This window comes from Giraffa tippelskirchi, chromosome 11, assembly GCF_054371585.1.
Source record: "Giraffa tippelskirchi isolate mGirTip1 chromosome 11, T2T-mGirTip1v1.2.pri, whole genome shotgun sequence".
Taxonomy (NCBI): Eukaryota; Metazoa; Chordata; class Mammalia; order Artiodactyla; family Giraffidae; genus Giraffa; species Giraffa tippelskirchi.
The window spans coordinates 106559569-106577378 of record NC_137285.1 but is presented as its reverse complement, the minus strand read 5'-3'; the positions used below and the strand labels follow the sequence as shown (position 1 = coordinate 106577378).

Sequence of the window (17810 nt, the reverse complement as noted above, 5' to 3'; positions counted from 1 at the left end):
ACAGATTTGCTTAAAAGTTTTGCAGAAACTAGTATTTTTAGTCAATGTATACAAAAAAAGCAGTAAAGAACCCACCTGCCAATGCAGGAGATGTGGGTTTAAACCTTGAGTTGGGAAGATCCCATGGAGAAGGAAATGGCAACCCGCTCCAGTGTTCTTGCCTGGGAAACGTCATGGACAGAGGAGCCTCATGGGTTACAGTTCATCAGATCGGAAAAGAATGGACATGACTTACCAACTAAACAACAAAAATAACAATACAAGAAAGAACAACTACTCTTATGTGGAAATTTCTATTCCATATCACTTAGGCTTGAATCATTGTTTTTGCACTGCTATGTGTATTTTATGTGCTTATAATGATGCTACATCTTGTACATTTATCCCTGCCCTCATGAGTAAATGAATCTCTACAATAAATTCCTGGAAGTGGAGTAACTGGGTCAGAGGGTATGTGATTTAAGCTTCTGATAGATGCAACTGAATTGCCCTCTAAAGAGGTTGTGTCAATTTATCCTCCTACCAGGGCTATATGAGATTTATTTTTCCCTCATCCTCACTGATTGTTTATCCCCAAACTTTCTGGTCCTTGGAAAAAACTACATGCTATACCTATAAGGTATCACTATCCAGAATATGAAGGAACTTCTAAAATTCAACAACAAAGAAACCAAACAATCTGATACAAAAATGAGAGAGGGATTTGAATAGACCTTTCTGCAAAGAAGATATATAAATGGCCAATAAGCATGTGAAAATCAACACCACTAATCATCAGGGAAATCAAAATTGTAATGTGATATCACATCATACCCATTAAGATGGCTACTATAAAAAAACACTCAGAAAATAACAAATATTGGTAAAGATGTGGAGAAATTGGAACCCTTTGCCCTGTCGATAAGAATGTAAAATGGTACAGCTGCTGTGGGAAAGAGTAGGGTGGTTTCTCAAAGAATTGAAAATAGAATTACCCTATGGGCCCAGCAATTCCATTCCTGGGTGTATACTTAAAAATTTAAAAGAAATATCTCTAAGAGATATTTAGACACTGTTGTCATAGCAGCATTATTCATTATAGCTAAATCATGGAAGCAATACAAGTGTCCACCAATGGATGAATGGATAAGCAAAATGTAGTCTACACATACAATGGAATATCACTTCGCCTGAAAAAGGAAGGAGATTCTGCAACTTGGATGAACCTTGAGACATTATGCTAAGTGAGATAAACCATCCACAAAAAGATGAATACTGTATGATTCCACTTATGTGAGGTATCTAAAGTAGTTGAGACAGGAAGTAGAACAGTGGTTTCAGGGGACTCTGGAAGGGGAGAGGAATGGAGAGTCAGTGTTTAATGGATACAGAGTTTCAGTTGAGCAAAATGAAAAGCATTTTGGAGGTTGAGGATGGTGGCTGCACAACAATATGAATGTACTTAGCAACACTGAACTACACCCTTAAAAATGGTTACGATAGTAATTTTGTTATGTGTATTTTACCATAATAAGAAATTAATGCTATAACCTTATTTCATTTGCATTCTTTGTGAGACTGATTATCTTTTTCCTTTGTTTATAATCTATTTGTATATCTTTCTTCTGTGAATTGCCTTTTCATGTCCTTTACACATTTTGTTCGGGGAAGGCAATGGCACCCCACTCCAGTACTCTTGCCTGGAAAATCCCATGGACGGAGGAGCCTGGTAGGCTGCAATCCATGGGGTCGCTAAGAGTCGGACACGACTGAGTGACTTCACTTTCACTTTTCACTTTCGTGCATTGGAGAAGGAAATGGCAACACACTCCAGTGTTCTTGCCTAGAGAATCCCAGGGATGGGGGAGCCTGGTGGGCTGCCGTCTATGGGGTTGCACAGAGTTGGACACAACTGAAGTGACTTGGCAGCAGCAGCAGCAGCACGTATTTTGTTTGTTGAATTTCTTCTTATTAAATTGTAAAAGCTCTTTGTAAATTAAAAATATATTTTTGTTTGTCACATGTTAAAAATATTTATCAATTGTTTTTTGACTTTGCTGCTTCTTCCTTTTTATTTTTTTGGTACATTGGTTTGTGATCTTGATGATGTTTTTGCCATATGGAAATATAAAAATTTAAAGTGGTCAAATTTATCATGTTTTCCCTTGTGGCTTTAGGTGTTTTGCTTAGAAGGGCCCTCTTTACTCCTAGATTACCAAAAATATGCCTTTGTTCTCTTTTAGTAGCTTGTTTTGTTTTAAATTTATTTATTTTTGGCTGTGCTGGGTCTTCGCTGCTGCACGGGCTTTTCTCTAGTTTTGCAGAGCAGGGGCTACTCTCTAGATGCAGTGCACGGGCTTCTCATTGCGGTGGCTTCTCAGAGCAGAGCACGGGCTCTAGGGCAAACAGGCTTCAGCAGTTGCAGCACATGGGCTCTGCAGCTTTGGCTCACAGGCTCTAGAGCACAGGCTCAATAATTGTGCACAGGCTTAGTTGCTCCATGGCATGTGGGACCTTCCCAGATGAGGGATCGAACCCATGTCTCCTGCATTTGCAAGTAGATTCTCTACTATTGAACCAGCAGGGAAACCCTTCTAGTAGTTTTATGATTTAAATTTTTATCTTTAATCTTGGCTCTGTCTGGGTTTTATTTTTGAGTGAGGAAATGAAGGAAGGATTTAATTATTTTTTCCCCCTGCTAGTTTGTCCTTTATTGAGTAATACATTTCCCCTACTGATTGGAAAAGACAGCTTTACTATATACTAATTTCTCTTTGGTGTTTGGGCCTATTTCTGGACTTTCCCATAGGTCCACTGGTTAGTTTTTCTGTGCATGCGCCAGTATTGACTTGTTGCCTGGCAAATCCCATGGACAAGGAGCCTGGCAGGCTACAGTGCATAGGGTAGAAAAGAGTTGGACACAACTGAAGCGACTTAGCACGCACACATTGAAACTCTGCAATACATTTTAATATCTGGGGAGACATAACTACTAATTTAGAAATGTCTACTGTTGTTTCAAGTATACTGGTCCTATTTCCCCAACAAGGCAATAAACTCCATATTTCATGCTTCTGATTTTTTGTGGTCCCCCAAACAGTGCTGAGAATGTGACAAGTGATTAATAAATATTTGATTCTTGAAAACAATCTTCCAAATTCCTAATTCTGATTTTCTCCACCCAAATGAAGCACTGAGAGCTGAAAGTGATGATGGTTCTACACCTGGATTTCTATTGTGGTCACAAATGTGTCTCTTGCTGTGGCCAGTGGACTGATACAGGCTTTGTGCCCTCGGTGGGCAGGATGCATAGGAAGAGCAATGCAGCAGTGAAATAGAACTGGTAAAGGCTCTGGAATCAGGCTGACCTGGCTTGAGTCTTGGCCTCTGTGACTAACTAGCAGTGTCACCTTGGGCAGGTTATTTACTCTCTTTAAACCTTGGCTCCTCTGCTTCCTCATCTGTAAAATGGAGATAACAATATCTCCCACATCAAATATTAATCTTCGTTAAGATAAAATGAAGTGCAATTTTGTACAGTGCCTGGTACTTCAATGAAAGTTTCTGTTACTAATAGTAGGAGCAGTTGTAGTAGTAACAATAGGAATTTTTAAAGTTATACAATTTTTTTTTTTTTTGATCATGCTGGGTCTTTGTTATAGCTCCAGGCTCTTCTGTGTGGCTTCTCTAGTTATGGTGCAAGGGTTCCAGAGAGTGTGGGATCAGTAGCTGCAGCACATGGGCCCAGTTGGCCCTTGGCATGTGGGATCTTTGTTTCCCTGACAGGGATCAAACCCGTGTCCCTTGCCATTGCAAGGTGGATTCTTAACCACTGGACCACTAGGGGAGTCCCTCAATTAGAATTTATTGAGTTTGCAGAGAAAGATATAGGAAAACACCTAATTATCAGACTTTCAACCAAGAACTTTGAAGTAGCAAAATCTGCCTCTGATAAAGGATAAAATGATACTCAATGCTGGCTGACCAGGCACCAGACAGCCTTGTGTATGAGCCATCATCACATTTAATTCTCACGATGGCCCACTGAGGTTGGAAGATGCCTCCCCAGACCTGGTTCTACAGAGCTCTGCATCCTCTGTGGTACCCAGGAGCTCCCCACCCCTCAGGGCTTCCTGGCCTACCAGATAAGAGGAGCAGCACCCTACAACCAGAGAGCACTGTCTCTGGAGCCACCTTCCAATTTACCCAAGCTAATTTCCTTGGGAAAGTCACTGAATTATTCTGAGCTTCGGTTTCCTCCTCTAGAAAGTGGGACTATTAATATGGCAGAAACCAACACAATATTGTAAAGCAATTATCCTCCAATTTAAAATAGATTTTTAAAAATAGGGCCTACTTTACAGGGTTGCTGTAAAGTTATAGGAGTCAATGATTGAGGACTCAGCACTGAGAAGAGTGCCCGGCACATGGTCAGAGCTAAGTACCTGCAATGAATTTATTATTTTCTTCTCTTACTGTATCCTCACCATCAAGTGCTCTAATTTAAGTTCTCCATTAAAGGACTGAAAGAATGACAGATGCAGCTGAAAGAATTTTAAGAAGGGGTTAGCAATAAAGACAAATGGCCTCCCCTCCCTGCTCTAAGCCTATTTGTTCAACTTGGGTGAAGGAGTTTTCCAATGCATTTGCAAAAAGGGTAATTCAGTAATAAATTATCCCATTGATAGGAACAGCCAATATCATTGATAACCAACAACATCCTACCTTGTTACCAGTCAAGCATACATTTAACGGGCAATTCTGGCTTAACCTTTTTTCTCCTGAAAACAACATTCTCATTTCTCAACATGTGAATGTTGAAATGGATGAATTCTTAGTAGAAGAGAGGAGTGGGATATACATGTGTGCCAAATCGCTCAGTCATGTCCAACTCTTTGCAACGCTATAGACTACTGCCCATCAGGCTCCTACATCCATGGGAATTCTCCAGGCAAGAATACTGGAGTGGGTTGCCCTGTCCTCCTCCAGGGGATCTTCCCGACCCAGGGATCGAACCCATGGCTTATGTCTCCTGCATTGGCAGGCGTATTCTTTACCACTAGTGCCATATGAAAAGCCCCAGGGAGGGAGACAGGGGGATGCTATTCCTGCCCTCATGTCTCAGAGGTTAACGTCATGTCAGATTTGGTTGTTGTTTAGTTGCTAAGTTGTGTCCAACTCTTTTGTGACCTCATGGACTGTAGCCTACCATGCTCCTCTGTCCATAGGATTTCCCAGGTAAGAATACTAGAGTGAGTTGCCATTTCCTTCTCCAGGGGATCTTCCAACCCAGGGATCGAACCCACATCTCCTGCATTGGCAGGAAGGTTCTTTACCACTGAGCCACCAGGCAACCCCCAAACTTGGTTACAAACAATCATATTCAAGCCAGCCTGTGTTCACCGATCTTTCAGACTGAATGGCTGAGTTAGGACTCAGGCTCCCGTGGCTTTTCTCTGCTTCTGAAATTCAAAATGGAAAACTAAACTGCCTCCAACTGTGTCCGCACACCCCCTCATCTCCACCCACACGCCGTCTCTAAAGTGTAATTTTTTTTCTCTTATTTTAGCTTTTCTTTTTTGCCAGTCACCACCACCACCTCTTCAGGAGCTTTCTTTTAGATCTTGGCCCCTGTCCTGAAATGCCAAGGTGAGGGAAGGACTATCCCCACTGTGGTGAGGACAGCTGGCCTAGGCCTTGCTGGCAGGCAGCAGTCCAGACAGGGATGGGGCTCATGGTCAAGGGTGGGCAGGATAGACTCTGCTCTAGCTTGTATGGAGCTCCTTGTGACTACGTATAGAGGAGGCCACCAATATCTGGACAGAACTCTGAGTTGGGGAGAGGAGAGAATGCTGGTTGAGGGGACAGGAGGACAAGAAATTAGTCTTCATGGCCTTTAGGAACGGTCTCCCTTTTCCAAACCTTTTCCCCATCCTGGACCAGTTTCAGCCCTATGGGTCCAAGCTCCCTAGAAGTAGGGGACCTTCCTCCTCAAAGGTAAGGCCATGAGAGTGTGCTAATTTGCTTCTTTTTCTTTCCCATGAGTGACAAAATTTGATATCCATAATTTCAGGTGAGAGTGCCTGGTATTAGCCTCCTTTAAAAACAATTCTTCACTGCTCATTGCAGCTAGAGGTAATGGATGTGGGCAGACATTATTCTCTGCCCCACATCCCAGTGACACCAGACAAAACAGCAGCCACCACGGCATGGCTGCAGGAAAAGAGGGACTGCTCTGTAGCAGGTCTCAAGAGGCAGCAGGCAGGGTCTTCTTCCTAAACTCTCTCCCCATCCTGCACCGTGTTTAGGCCCCTGGCTTCAGAGCTTGGTCTTCTGATTTAGACGAAGGTAAGCTCTCTTGTGGGCTTCCCAGGTGGTGCAGTGGTAAAGAATCCGCCTGCCAATGCAAGAGACGCAAGTGACTTGGGTTTGATCCCCAGGTCAGGAAGATACCCCGGAGGAGGAAATGGCAACCTACTCTAGTATCCTTGCCTGGGAAATCCCATGAGCAGAGAAGCCTGGCGAGCTATGGTCTGTGGGGTCACAAAGAGTCCGATACAACTGAGCAACTGAGCATGCTGACAATGAAGCACTCTCGCCCCAGTGAGCTCACCTCAGTGAATCCAGGGTAGCTCTGGAGATTTATCCACAGTCTGACTTTTTTATAGGCATTATTTATTTTACTAAAGTCACCAGAGGCCCCTACTGGCATTGCTCCTTATAACCCCTCACTCAGGGACTGAGCCTGGCTGACACGGCATCTTCTTCCTCCCCCTCCCCTCTTCCTCCCACCCTCCCCTCCCAATCTACATGGATCCAATTATGTGGAATGTAAACGAACTGTGTGAGCATTAAACGACAACACTGTTTCTGATTTTTCATCCAAATCTTCCTTTACCAGGATGAAAAGGGATTTTATTCTCCAGGACCCCTGCTGTATCACTTATTTGGAGCTCTTTGCATTCAGCATCCATTTGTAGCCTTTCTCATACAGTTAGGCCTAAAAGAAATTTGCTGTAGCTAATGAGATTGAGATGGGAAAACAGACCCAGGCAGTTTGGCCAAAGACCAATAGCAGTTTCTCTTCCCCATTTTTTCCTATTGTGATGTGCTAAATGCAGACAAATTATTCCACTATGTAGTGTATGGGCTGAGGGCAGGAGCTTTGAGGCTGGAAGGTCAAACCCTGACTTTGCCACTGAGATTGTAGGACCTTAGACAAGTTACTTAACTCCTCTGAGTCTCAGTTTCTCCCTGACTAATTGGGTGATTGAGGAGATAATGTTGATAAAGTGTTCAGCACTGGACTTGGCTCAAAGCGAGCCATGAATGTAACAACAATACCACTTAACATGCATGGAGTGTGCTAGGCTCTCAATTATCTAATTTGATCCTCCTGACGTTTCTGTAGCATAAAGAGTGCAGGCAGCAGCATTATCGGGAGTGGAGGGGACAAACAACCAGGGAGGCAAAGTGAAACGCTTCAAGGTCACAATCATCCTTACGGACAGAGCAAGGCTAGAATCCAGGTGCTTTAGTTCTTTCGCTTTTTTCTTTCTTTTTTCATTAACATATAATTGATGTGCAATATTAATGTTAATCTCAGGTGTATCTAATTCTTTTTCCAATGTTTCTAACATTCTGCTATATTTCATCATTGCAAAGACTGATACACGACATGTGTGCATGCTAAATCACTTCAGTGGTGTCTGACTCTTTGTGACCTATCTATGAATTGTAGCCCGCCAGGCTCCTCTGTCCATGGGACTCTCTAGGCAAGAATACTGGAGTGGGTTGCCATGCCCTCCTCCAGGGGATCTTCCTGATCTAGGGATTGAACCTGTGTCTCTTACACGTCCTGCGTTGGTAAAGCAGGTTCTTTACCACTAGTGCCCCTGATACGTGACACATATGAGTCAAACAGAAAAACATACTAAGCGAAAGCATATAAATTATCAGTACAGTGATAAGCCAGTGAGGTTCTAGAACTATGAACTAAGCAACCTACTGTCTCATTCTCCCCCCATTTGTCTTTTGTTAGAATCCTACTGTGTCTTTGCTGAGCCCAAATGCCATGTGGGCTCTGCTTTATGTACATTTTGTTTCATCTTCAGAGGAATATAAAGGAAGTAAGTGGTATTAACCCCATTTTATAGATAAGAAGACAGAGGTTCTTGGAGGTTTGAGCTCCTGCTTCAGATAGCAAACTCAATTCCAAAGGGTATATCCCCTTACCCCCAAAAAGTGCATATCCTGGGACATCCCTGGTGGTCCAGTGGTTAAGACTCCATGCTTCTACTGCTAGGGGCCTAGGTTCAATTGCTGGGTCAGGGAACTAAGATCCTGCATGCCATGTGGCATGGCCAAAAAAACCCACCTAAACCAGAGTGCATGTCCTGAAATGGCCCCACTGGATTCGCTCTGACTCCTACTGGGTGACTGGCCCACCCACACCAATCAAAATGCGAGGAGAGCCCACAGGAAGGACTCACAGCAGGACGTGTAGTTCCTCCAGCCGGTCACCGCAATCCCCTGGGTCTGGCAGGTACTGGCATAGTTCTGCAGCCAGCTGCAGGCGGTCTGCACAGCGCCCCCATCAATGCAAGAGTCGAAGAGGCAGTTCTTGTAGAAGAAGGTGGGATTGACCTTGCTGTGGCACTTGGTGAAGCCCGCGTTCTGGCTGGGGATCAGACTGCAGAGCTGCTGCACTTTGGAGAAACCTTCCACCTTGGCACAGGACGGGCAGCGGTCGCCACAGCCAATCTGGCAGAAGGTGTCCCTCTTGACCCAGCTCTGTCCAAACTCATTGACGCTGGAGGCCAGCACACCCACGGGCATCTCCAGGTCATCGTCGGGGTTGCCGTTGTAGCGGCCACACAGGCCGTAGGTGCTGTTCTGCATGCTCCGAGGGACAGTGACGGACAGGAAGGTCTTCCAGTCGTAGACCACCTTTAGCCCAAAGTCAGTTTCCACCACCACATGGAAACCAAAAGAAAAGATGTTTATCTTCCCTTGTCCCAACTTCAGGGGCAGATAGAGCCGTTCATTGTTGACCTGTAAGAGGAAGCGGGTCAGCATAGACAAATCCAGGTGACCCAGACGTTCCCCCCGCCCCCGCCCACCACTGCTCTTTTAATGATTAGTCTTTAAGAGGCAGCCCCAGAGGGGGGCTGGAGCAGGTTGAATCCAATCTTTGCATTTAGTGTCGTTTCTGTCACTCAACTATTATTATTAGGATTTGAACAGACTTAAATGACTATCCTTTGTACACTAATACACCTATTTATTTCACTGCCTTCTGTTTATAGCGTTATTTCCCCCAGGAGTTCGAATTGTTTTCTCCAAGGTAATGAGAGGGTAATAAGAATTCAATTAAAGTTTAGACTAAAATATCTAAACCTAGAACTCTTATGTTGCTATTTCCAGCTCTTCCATGGATTTATCTTAGACAAGCCTCAATTTATTAAATCCTTTAGGATCTTCTTTTTCCTGAAGAATGACTTGACTTTGCTGGTCCCTCTGCCAAAGATGCTATTCTTTACCCGTCAACATCCTTCTCATCCCCCAGACCCTGCTCAAATGCCAGCTCTTCTATAAGGCAAGATTTTTGGAGCCTGTGGTCAGAATGAATCACTCCCTCATCTGGGCAACCAGAACAAGTTATTTATACTTCTCTCCTGTTCTTCTGCACCTTTGGCCAAGATCAGGCACGCGTACCTGCTACTGAAGTGCACATCACATCAGCCTCATATTACAGCTGGTTGTCTACACTTCTGTCTCATCTACAGGATTAGGAGCGACTTGAGAGGAGGGACCACACTTTATTGATCTATGCATCCACCTCCCCCTCATTCCCTGCTGGGAGCCCACCACAATGCCTCACATGGAGAGGGTACTTCACACGTGTTTCCTCCTATATATTTTAAGTTGAGAAAACAAGGAAATCCATGAGCTTCAAACTCCAGAATGGTATGGCCCTTGCACCATTTTGATTCAGATTAGTTAAATCCTACAGCTCATGGCTGGGTGAGTGAGTGCTAAAAAACAGAGACTATTGTGAGGGCTAAGAGAGAGCTGACCTTCCTGGTGTGAGAAGAAGGTGGCTGCCCTTTGGGGTGGTCTGAGGTTGCTCTCTGACTGGAAATACCTCCCCTTCTGACCTCCTTAATCTCGTTCTCATCTGAACCCCCCACCCCCAGCCCAACCACCTTAATTCAGACTCTCATCACCTTCCACCTTGACTCTTAAATACACTGCTACCGGTCTCCCTGCCATGGTCCTCCCCTCTCCTTCATTCACTCTTTACTGCCTCTCCAATATTTTTTAACGCAATTAATACTTAAAACCCTCTCTGCAGTAAGAATGAAATGGGGGATACACTTGGCATATCCGACAGGGCTCTCCAGGAGCTGGCCCCTGCCTGTCAGATCCAACCCACTCATTTCCTGCACCCCAGCCATACCCAGGACTTCACTGCTCCTCAAATGGACCAAGTTGCACCACTCCACATGGCACCCCCTTTGCTGTGAGTGTGGTGGTGCTTTCTGGGTCCTTCCAGGGGACCCATCCTCAACAGTTGTGAATGTGGGCTAGTGATAACTCACAGTTGGTCTCGGCCCAGGAGGTTATGACCTCCTATTCCAGCCCCGCGCCCACCCTAAGGGCAGCCGTTGGCCAATGGCTGACCAACACAGGGGACTGATTCTGTGTGCGGCTCATGCACTAGAGTTCCTGGTGGCTGAAGCTGGAGTCCAGCTTAGACCACATCCTCATTAAGCTCTCTGCTCCTGGTACGTCCCTCACTTTCAGGAACCACCTTCTCAGATTCTGCCTCTAGGGGACCAAACCTAAGACAGCATTGATGCCCTTACCCCATCCTCCTAGTCTCTGGGGCAATATTCACCCTTCAAATTTCAACTCAGCTATCTCCTTGTCTGTGAATGTTTGTTCAGGCAGGACTCACTCACTTATCCAGTAGCCATCAGTCTGCACTAGCCACCTTGCTAAATGCTGGGATAAAGCACAAGGCTCTTTCCCTAGGAGTTCACAGGCATGTGGCCGAGACAAGTACATAAGCAGGTAATAATATATTGTCTGATAAAAGTTAACAGTAGAGATAAATGGAGGCACAGGAACCAGACTCAGCCTGGGAACAGAATCAAGGACACCTACAGAAGATGGTGCCCAGACCCAGCTCTGAACGGTGAGTAGTGTTGGGCAGTCAAGATAAGTTAGGAGTTTGGGATTAAAATATACACATACTAGATAACTAGCTAGGATATACTGTTTAGCACAGAGTACTCTACTCAATACTCTGTAATGGCCTATATGGGAAAAGGATCTAGAAAAGAATGGATATATGTACATGTATAACTGAGCCACTTTGCTGTATACCTGAAGCTAACACAGCACTGTAAATCAACTATACTCCAATAAAAATTTTAAAAAATACATACTGCTATATATAAAATAGATAACCAACAAGGATCTACTTGTAGCACAGAGAATTATACTCAATATTCTATAATATACAGAATAACTATACTCGATATTCTATAATGGAAGAGAATGTAAGAAATATATATGTGTGTGTATATATCTATATACACATGTATGTATAACTGAATCACTTCAGTATATATCTAAAACTAACACAAGATTATAAGTCAACTATATTTCAATAAAAAATAAAAGAACAAAACAATAAAAAAGAAAGAATGAGAGTGAAGAAAAGGGAATCCCGAGAAGAGAGCATAGCCCACGTCAAGGCCAAGAGGAGAGAACCAGCCTCATAAATATGAGGAATTACAGTAATTTAATGATGCTGGAGCACAAAATGTGACCTCAGGGATGATGGGAGAGATGGAGAGATGGGAGGTTCCTGGACCACGGAGAGCCACGTATGTAATGTCCCATGAGATCAAGCTTGAAAGAGACTCATTCATTTTGCAAAAAAGTCACAGTGATCTTAGTAAAAGAACTTCAGTAGCATGATGAAACCAGAGGTTAGAGTGGAGAAGTTAAACAGCAGACAGGGGATATGGATGCAGAGATGACTTCAGGAGTTTGGTAAGAAAAGGGAGGAGAGGGATTAGATAGAAGAGGGATTGGGTTGAACTGGGGTCAAGGTTTGTCTTAGAATAAATATGTTTATGAGTTGAAGAGAAGGACCTAAGACACGGGAGGAGGAGGAGATGACAGATGGGCAAGAGCCTGAGAAGGCAAGATAGAGATGGTGCAGGTGGGTAGTGGCCATGGAGGGGGAAGAGATGCCTCATTCTCTGGAACAAGGAGAGGAGATGAAGATGACGCGGTGATGGGTCATTTCAGTGACAGGGTGGAGGAGGAAAGTGGAGGAGGGAGATCACATCTGGTAGGCACAATTCTCTCAATAAGGAGGCCCAGAGCTCAGGTGACATATGTTCCATGTAGACCCATAATACAGATGTACAAGGTCAACAAGAGACATGGAAGCCGTAGGGACTCCCACCAGCCTTGACAACGCACATGAATAAACAAAAGGGTATGCACCAAACAGCTCACACACGCTGGCTGGCGTTTCTCCACATTCTCTGTTCCTGGCTACTGGATGTCAAGCAGGAGGCGATACCTTGCAGAGGTGTTGTATCTGGATTACAACTGAGACACTTCAAGTCCTGTCATTGCCCAAGAGAACCCAAGAAAGCAAGGCCTCAACATAAACAGGCCTGCTTGGCTTCTCCCATCTCTGAAGCCCTGTAAATGCCACCTCCATCCCTACATCCCTGCCCTGTCTGTCCTTGCGAGTGAGAAATGGAGGGAAGAGGGAGGCCAAGGAAGCAGTCCTGATGGATGGAGGAGGCAGGCATAGAGGAGGAAGAGGACAGGCCATGGGGATCAGTGTGGGGCTCTTTGTTTCTAATCTGAGTATTGGAAATAAGGCCACAAACTTGCTTTTCAGTGGAGAGCCTTCCTTTAAACAGCTGGCCCAGACCTGCTGCCGCCTCTTCAGCTGCTCTGAGGTCCCCTCACAGCCCCACACCTTGCTGCCCCTTTCGGTCTCCATGGACAATTCCTGGTCCTCCTTCTGGGCCTGGCCAATGGACACCTTCAGGGCTCAGCTCTGGGTCATCTCTTCCAGAAAGCCTTCCTTCTCCACCCCCAGGTAGCTCAGGCAACCTGTTCTCTCAGGACACCCACCTTCCCGCCCACACACCACACTTTTCTGGGATTTCACATTATGCTAAAGTTACCTGCTAATACGTCTGTCTCTCCTACCAGATCCTGAGTTCCCTTAGCACAGAAGCCCTGTTTGACTCATGTTTCTACCCTCAGGGTTTGGCACATGACAGACATCAAGATAAGCCCATCAAACACAACTGAGCCAGAGTGACGTTCAAAGGTCCTCTCTTCTCTGCTGTCCACAGGATGAGCAGTCAGTGATAAAGACACTGGCTGTGAGGGTCCTGAAAGTCTTCCCCTCGGCCTGGACCATGCAGCACCCAGCTGTGTTGAGCCTGGGGGAGACAGAGGACAGGGGCCATCTCTGTGGAGCTCGGGCTGTGGACAGCTGACGCTCGGGCTGTGCGATGCCCGGGAGAGGCTCCCCCCTCCAGCTCACCACACACCCTGCCTGGTACACACACAGCATGTTTATTTCTAATTTTCCTCAGCTTAGTGGATTTCCCCATACCCTCAGTACTGCAGGGAAAGAGAGTCACAGAGGGACCCGGAGTCCCGAGGAGTCCCTTCCAGGTCACCTCTGGTTTTGTATGTGTGCCAGCAGTGACCCGGCTCCGTTGCTGTGTTTTGTCCGGCGCTTGACTGTGCGCTGTCATTATTATGGCCATTATTCTTCTTAGGGAGAGACGGTGACTAATAATAACATCATGAGAAAAACAAATGCAAATCATTGAACAGGCAGATCCTGTAGTGCATATTAATAATTCAAAGTAAATGCTAAATCTATCCTCCAGGCCCCCGAAGGAAAGAACCTTCAAGCATCCTGAACTTGGTCTTCCCTGTCAGAGATTGGGAAGCTATATACTTTATTCCCAGCTTGGGCATCTTAGGACATCTGGGGACACAGAAAGGCAGGCCGTGGAAAGTGTCCCCCAACCCTGTTAATCAATTCCTCCTTGCTGCCCATGACTCTCTAATTACTCCCTGTTGTAGACTGAGTTGTGTCCCCCCAAAAGAAATACTGAAGTCTTAACCCCCAGGACACATGAACGTGGTCTTGCTCAGAAATGGGTGTTTGCAGATCTTAATCAAGTTGAGATCAGATCACGCTGTGAAAGGGTGGACCCTAAATCCAATGACAAGTGGTCTTAAATGGAGAGAGATTTGGCGCAGGGGGAAGAAGGCCATGAAAAGATGGAGGCAGAGACTGGAGGTATGAGGTCCCAAGGCAAGGGTTACCTACAACCACCAGAAGCTGGGAGAAAGCCTAGAATAGATGATTCCCTAGGACCTCAGAGGGAGCATGGCTCTGCCAACACCTTAATTTCAGACTCCTGGCCTCCAAAGCTGTAAGAGAGTAAGTTTCTGCTGTCTTAGGCCACCTGGTCTGTGATGCTCTGTGATGGGAGCCCTAAGAACTAACATACTCTCCCCTCTCCATCACTTTCTGACAGGAAGAGACCAGCAGTGTGGTTCTCCTGGCTCTTGACTTTAGCCATGAGCGCATCTCAAGAGACATGTGTCTGGAAGGTGAGCTGACCCAAAGAGAGGGAACCACCCAATGAGAGTGGGGAATCAGCCTCTGGGGAGGAAAGAAGGGAGAGCAGAAAAAAGAACAAGTGTCCATGAGGATCCGGTATCCATATGTGAAGGTAACTGGGTCAGAAAACATAGGTAACCTCAGATGTCTATGTAACTAAACCTTGAGAGTGTGTAAGGAAGAAATACAATACAAGGCAGAAAATACAATTTCATAGTACACTGGATGAGACAAGGCCTATGAACAGATTGCATTTTAAAAGAAGAAAACAACCTGAAAAGTAGAAAGGTGGAAGAGTGTTAAATGTCAGAGAGAAAAGGAATGCCATCAAAATTTATAAATCTAAGGGTAGAAAAATATCAGAGGAGGAGCAAAGTACAAATAGGATGCAGCCACATGGACAAAATGATTGATGTCTTTGTTTAACACAATTGATGAAAGTGAAGGAGAGAGAGAAGTTATTGTAATGAGTGACTTTGACTATCCAGACATCTGTTGGAAAACTTATGTGGCTAAAAGCAAGGCATCTGATATATTCCTAACTTGGCAATTCAATCTTCCCAATTGCTGAAGAAGTGACCAGCAGCAAAATGAAAGTCGTAGGAACCTTGGAAGAAAGGGCTTATTATGTCATTTGCTTCCTTTATTTGACAAACGTTTTGAGTGTCATGGCACGCAGTATATTCATTTAACATAAAGATGGATTAGGTGTGGTTCCCACCCTCGAGAGGCCCACAGTGAGTATTGAGTGAGCCAGACACGAACATCATGGAAAAATGCACCATGATTAATACCTTCAATGACTGAGGAACCAACTGTTAGAAGGAAACACATAGGGAAACAGTAGGGGGTTTGGGTAAAATATCCAAGAAAGAGAAGAAGAATGTCCATAGTGAGACTTTCATCTTAGGTGCTAAAAAGGCACATTTCCCAGTAAACGTGAAAGAGAAGACAGTTTAAGAAGCAGATGGCTGGTGAGAGCCTATTGTAAAGCACAGGGGGAAAAAGGTACAATCTGTTTTTAGGACATATATTAAGTTAACTTTAAGAATGCATTCCAATATACAGAGGGTACAGACAAATATGTGCTTCCCTGGTGGCTCAGTGGTAAAGAATCTGCCTGCCAATGCAGAAGATTTGAGTTTGATCCCTGGGTTGGGAAGATCCCCTGGAGAAGAGAATGACAACCCAGTCCAGGATTTTGGGCTTCCTAGGTGGCTCAGTGGTAAAGAATCCACCTACAATTCAGGAGCTGCAGGAGACACAGGTTTGATCCCTGGGTCAGGAAGATCCCCGGAGGCAGAAATGGCAACCCATTCCAGTATTCTTGCCTGGGAAATCCCATGGAAAGAGGAGCCTGGCAGGCAACAGTCCATGGGGTCGCAAAGAGTCAGACACAACTGAGTGGCTAAGCATAAAGACAAATACTATTTGATTCCACTTACACGAGGAACCTAGAACAGTCAAATTCATAGAGTCAGAAAGCACACTCGTAGATGCCAGAGGCCAGGGTGGGAAGGGGAGATGGGGCGTTACTGTTTCATGGGGACAGAGTTTCGGTTTAGGAAGGTGAAAAATTTGGGAGTGGAAAATGATTAGAGTTGCACAACAATGTGAATGTACTTAGTGCCACCGAATTATACAGTTTGTAGCGTTAGTCACCCAGTTGTGTCCAACTCTTCACAATCCCATGGACTTCTCTGTCCATGGGATTCTCCAGGCAAGAATCCTAGCGTGGGTTGCCATTTCTTATTCCAGCGGATCTTCTCGACCCAGCGATCAAACCTGAGTCTCCTCCATTGCAGGCAGGTTCTTTACCGTATGAACTACAGGGAAATCTCAAATTGTATAGTTAAATATGGTTAAAATAGTATGTTTTATATTATTTTATGACAATAAAAAAAAAAGCTCATAAACCTCTGTTTGTCAGAGAAGGGGGTTAAAGGAAATCCTAAGAAAGGAAATATATCAGCAGAGCTGCCCAAGGAAGTCTTTAAGACAGGATTTGAAAGGGAACATATACAAGAGGGGAGAAGGCAATGGCAGCCCACTCCAGTACTCTTGCCTGGAAAATCCTCTGGACAGAGCAGCCTGGTGGGCTGCAGTCCATGGGGTCACTGAGTCGGACACGACTGAACGACTTCACTTTCACTTTTCACTCTCATGCATTGGAGAAGGAAATGGCAACCCACTCCAGTATTCTTGCCTGGAGAATCCCAGGGACGGGGGAGCCTGGTGGGCTGCCGTCTATGGGGTCGCACAGAATCGGACACGGCTGAAGCGACTTAGCAGCAGCAGCATATACAAGAGGAAGAAGCACATCCTTAACGATATTATACCACAGACCTGGGAAGATAGTGTTGGAAGGCTGACATCCTAAGTCAGCTCCTCCAAAATGCTAAAGTAATGGCTTGTTAGCGTCCCAAGTTCTACTTAGGGTGGGCCCTTGAAGAAGGGGTGGCTGGCCTCTTGCTGGGGCCGATGTCCACAGGCTGGACTTCGGAGTGCACGAAACTCCTCAACTCCTACCTGCCCCTGTCTTCATGGTCAATGGAGTGAAAATGTGGGAAAAAGTAAGAAGATTATAAGGGAGCCCCTGAGTGCTCCAAACGTGGGTAAGACTCTTGAACTCCCAGGTTCCCTGGGAACCGAAGGGAAACTGGAAGAGGTGGAAGGAGGCCCAAGCAGGCAAATGTTTTTATCTCAAAGAAGGGAAGGAGGGGGCTTCTCTGATGGTCCAGTGGTTATGAATTCACCTGCCAATGCAGGAGACACGGGTTTGATCCCTGGTCTGGAAAGATCCTACCTGCTGCAGGGCAACTAAGCTCATGAACCACAAGTACTGAGCCCGTGCACCCTAGAGCCTGTGCTCCAGAGAAGAGAAGCCAGTGCAACGAGCAACCTGTGCAATGTAACTGGGGAGTAGCCCCCACTTGCCACAACTAGAGAAAGCCTGCACACAGCAACGAAGACCCAGCACAGCCAAAAACAAATAAAATAAAGGAAGGCAAAGAGATGGATTAGACAACAGTACACTTGCAGATGCCTAGCCTGTACTAGGCGTGCCTTCTCCTACATAGACAGCAACTGCCTGAGGCACTTGACAGTAGCCGAGCTGGGACTCCATCTA

The 17810-nt window shown here is 45.3% G+C and overlaps 1 protein-coding gene across 1 annotated transcript in view; it reads right to left on the bottom strand.

Moving 5' to 3' along the window:
* Positions 1-17810, bottom strand: part of TECTA (tectorin alpha) — an 81851-nt gene that overhangs the window by 27050 nt on the left and 36991 nt on the right. The window contains 1 exon segment of the mRNA XM_081541620.1: positions 8472-9033. Coding sequence (XP_081397746.1) covers positions 8472-9033 — 562 coding nt within the window.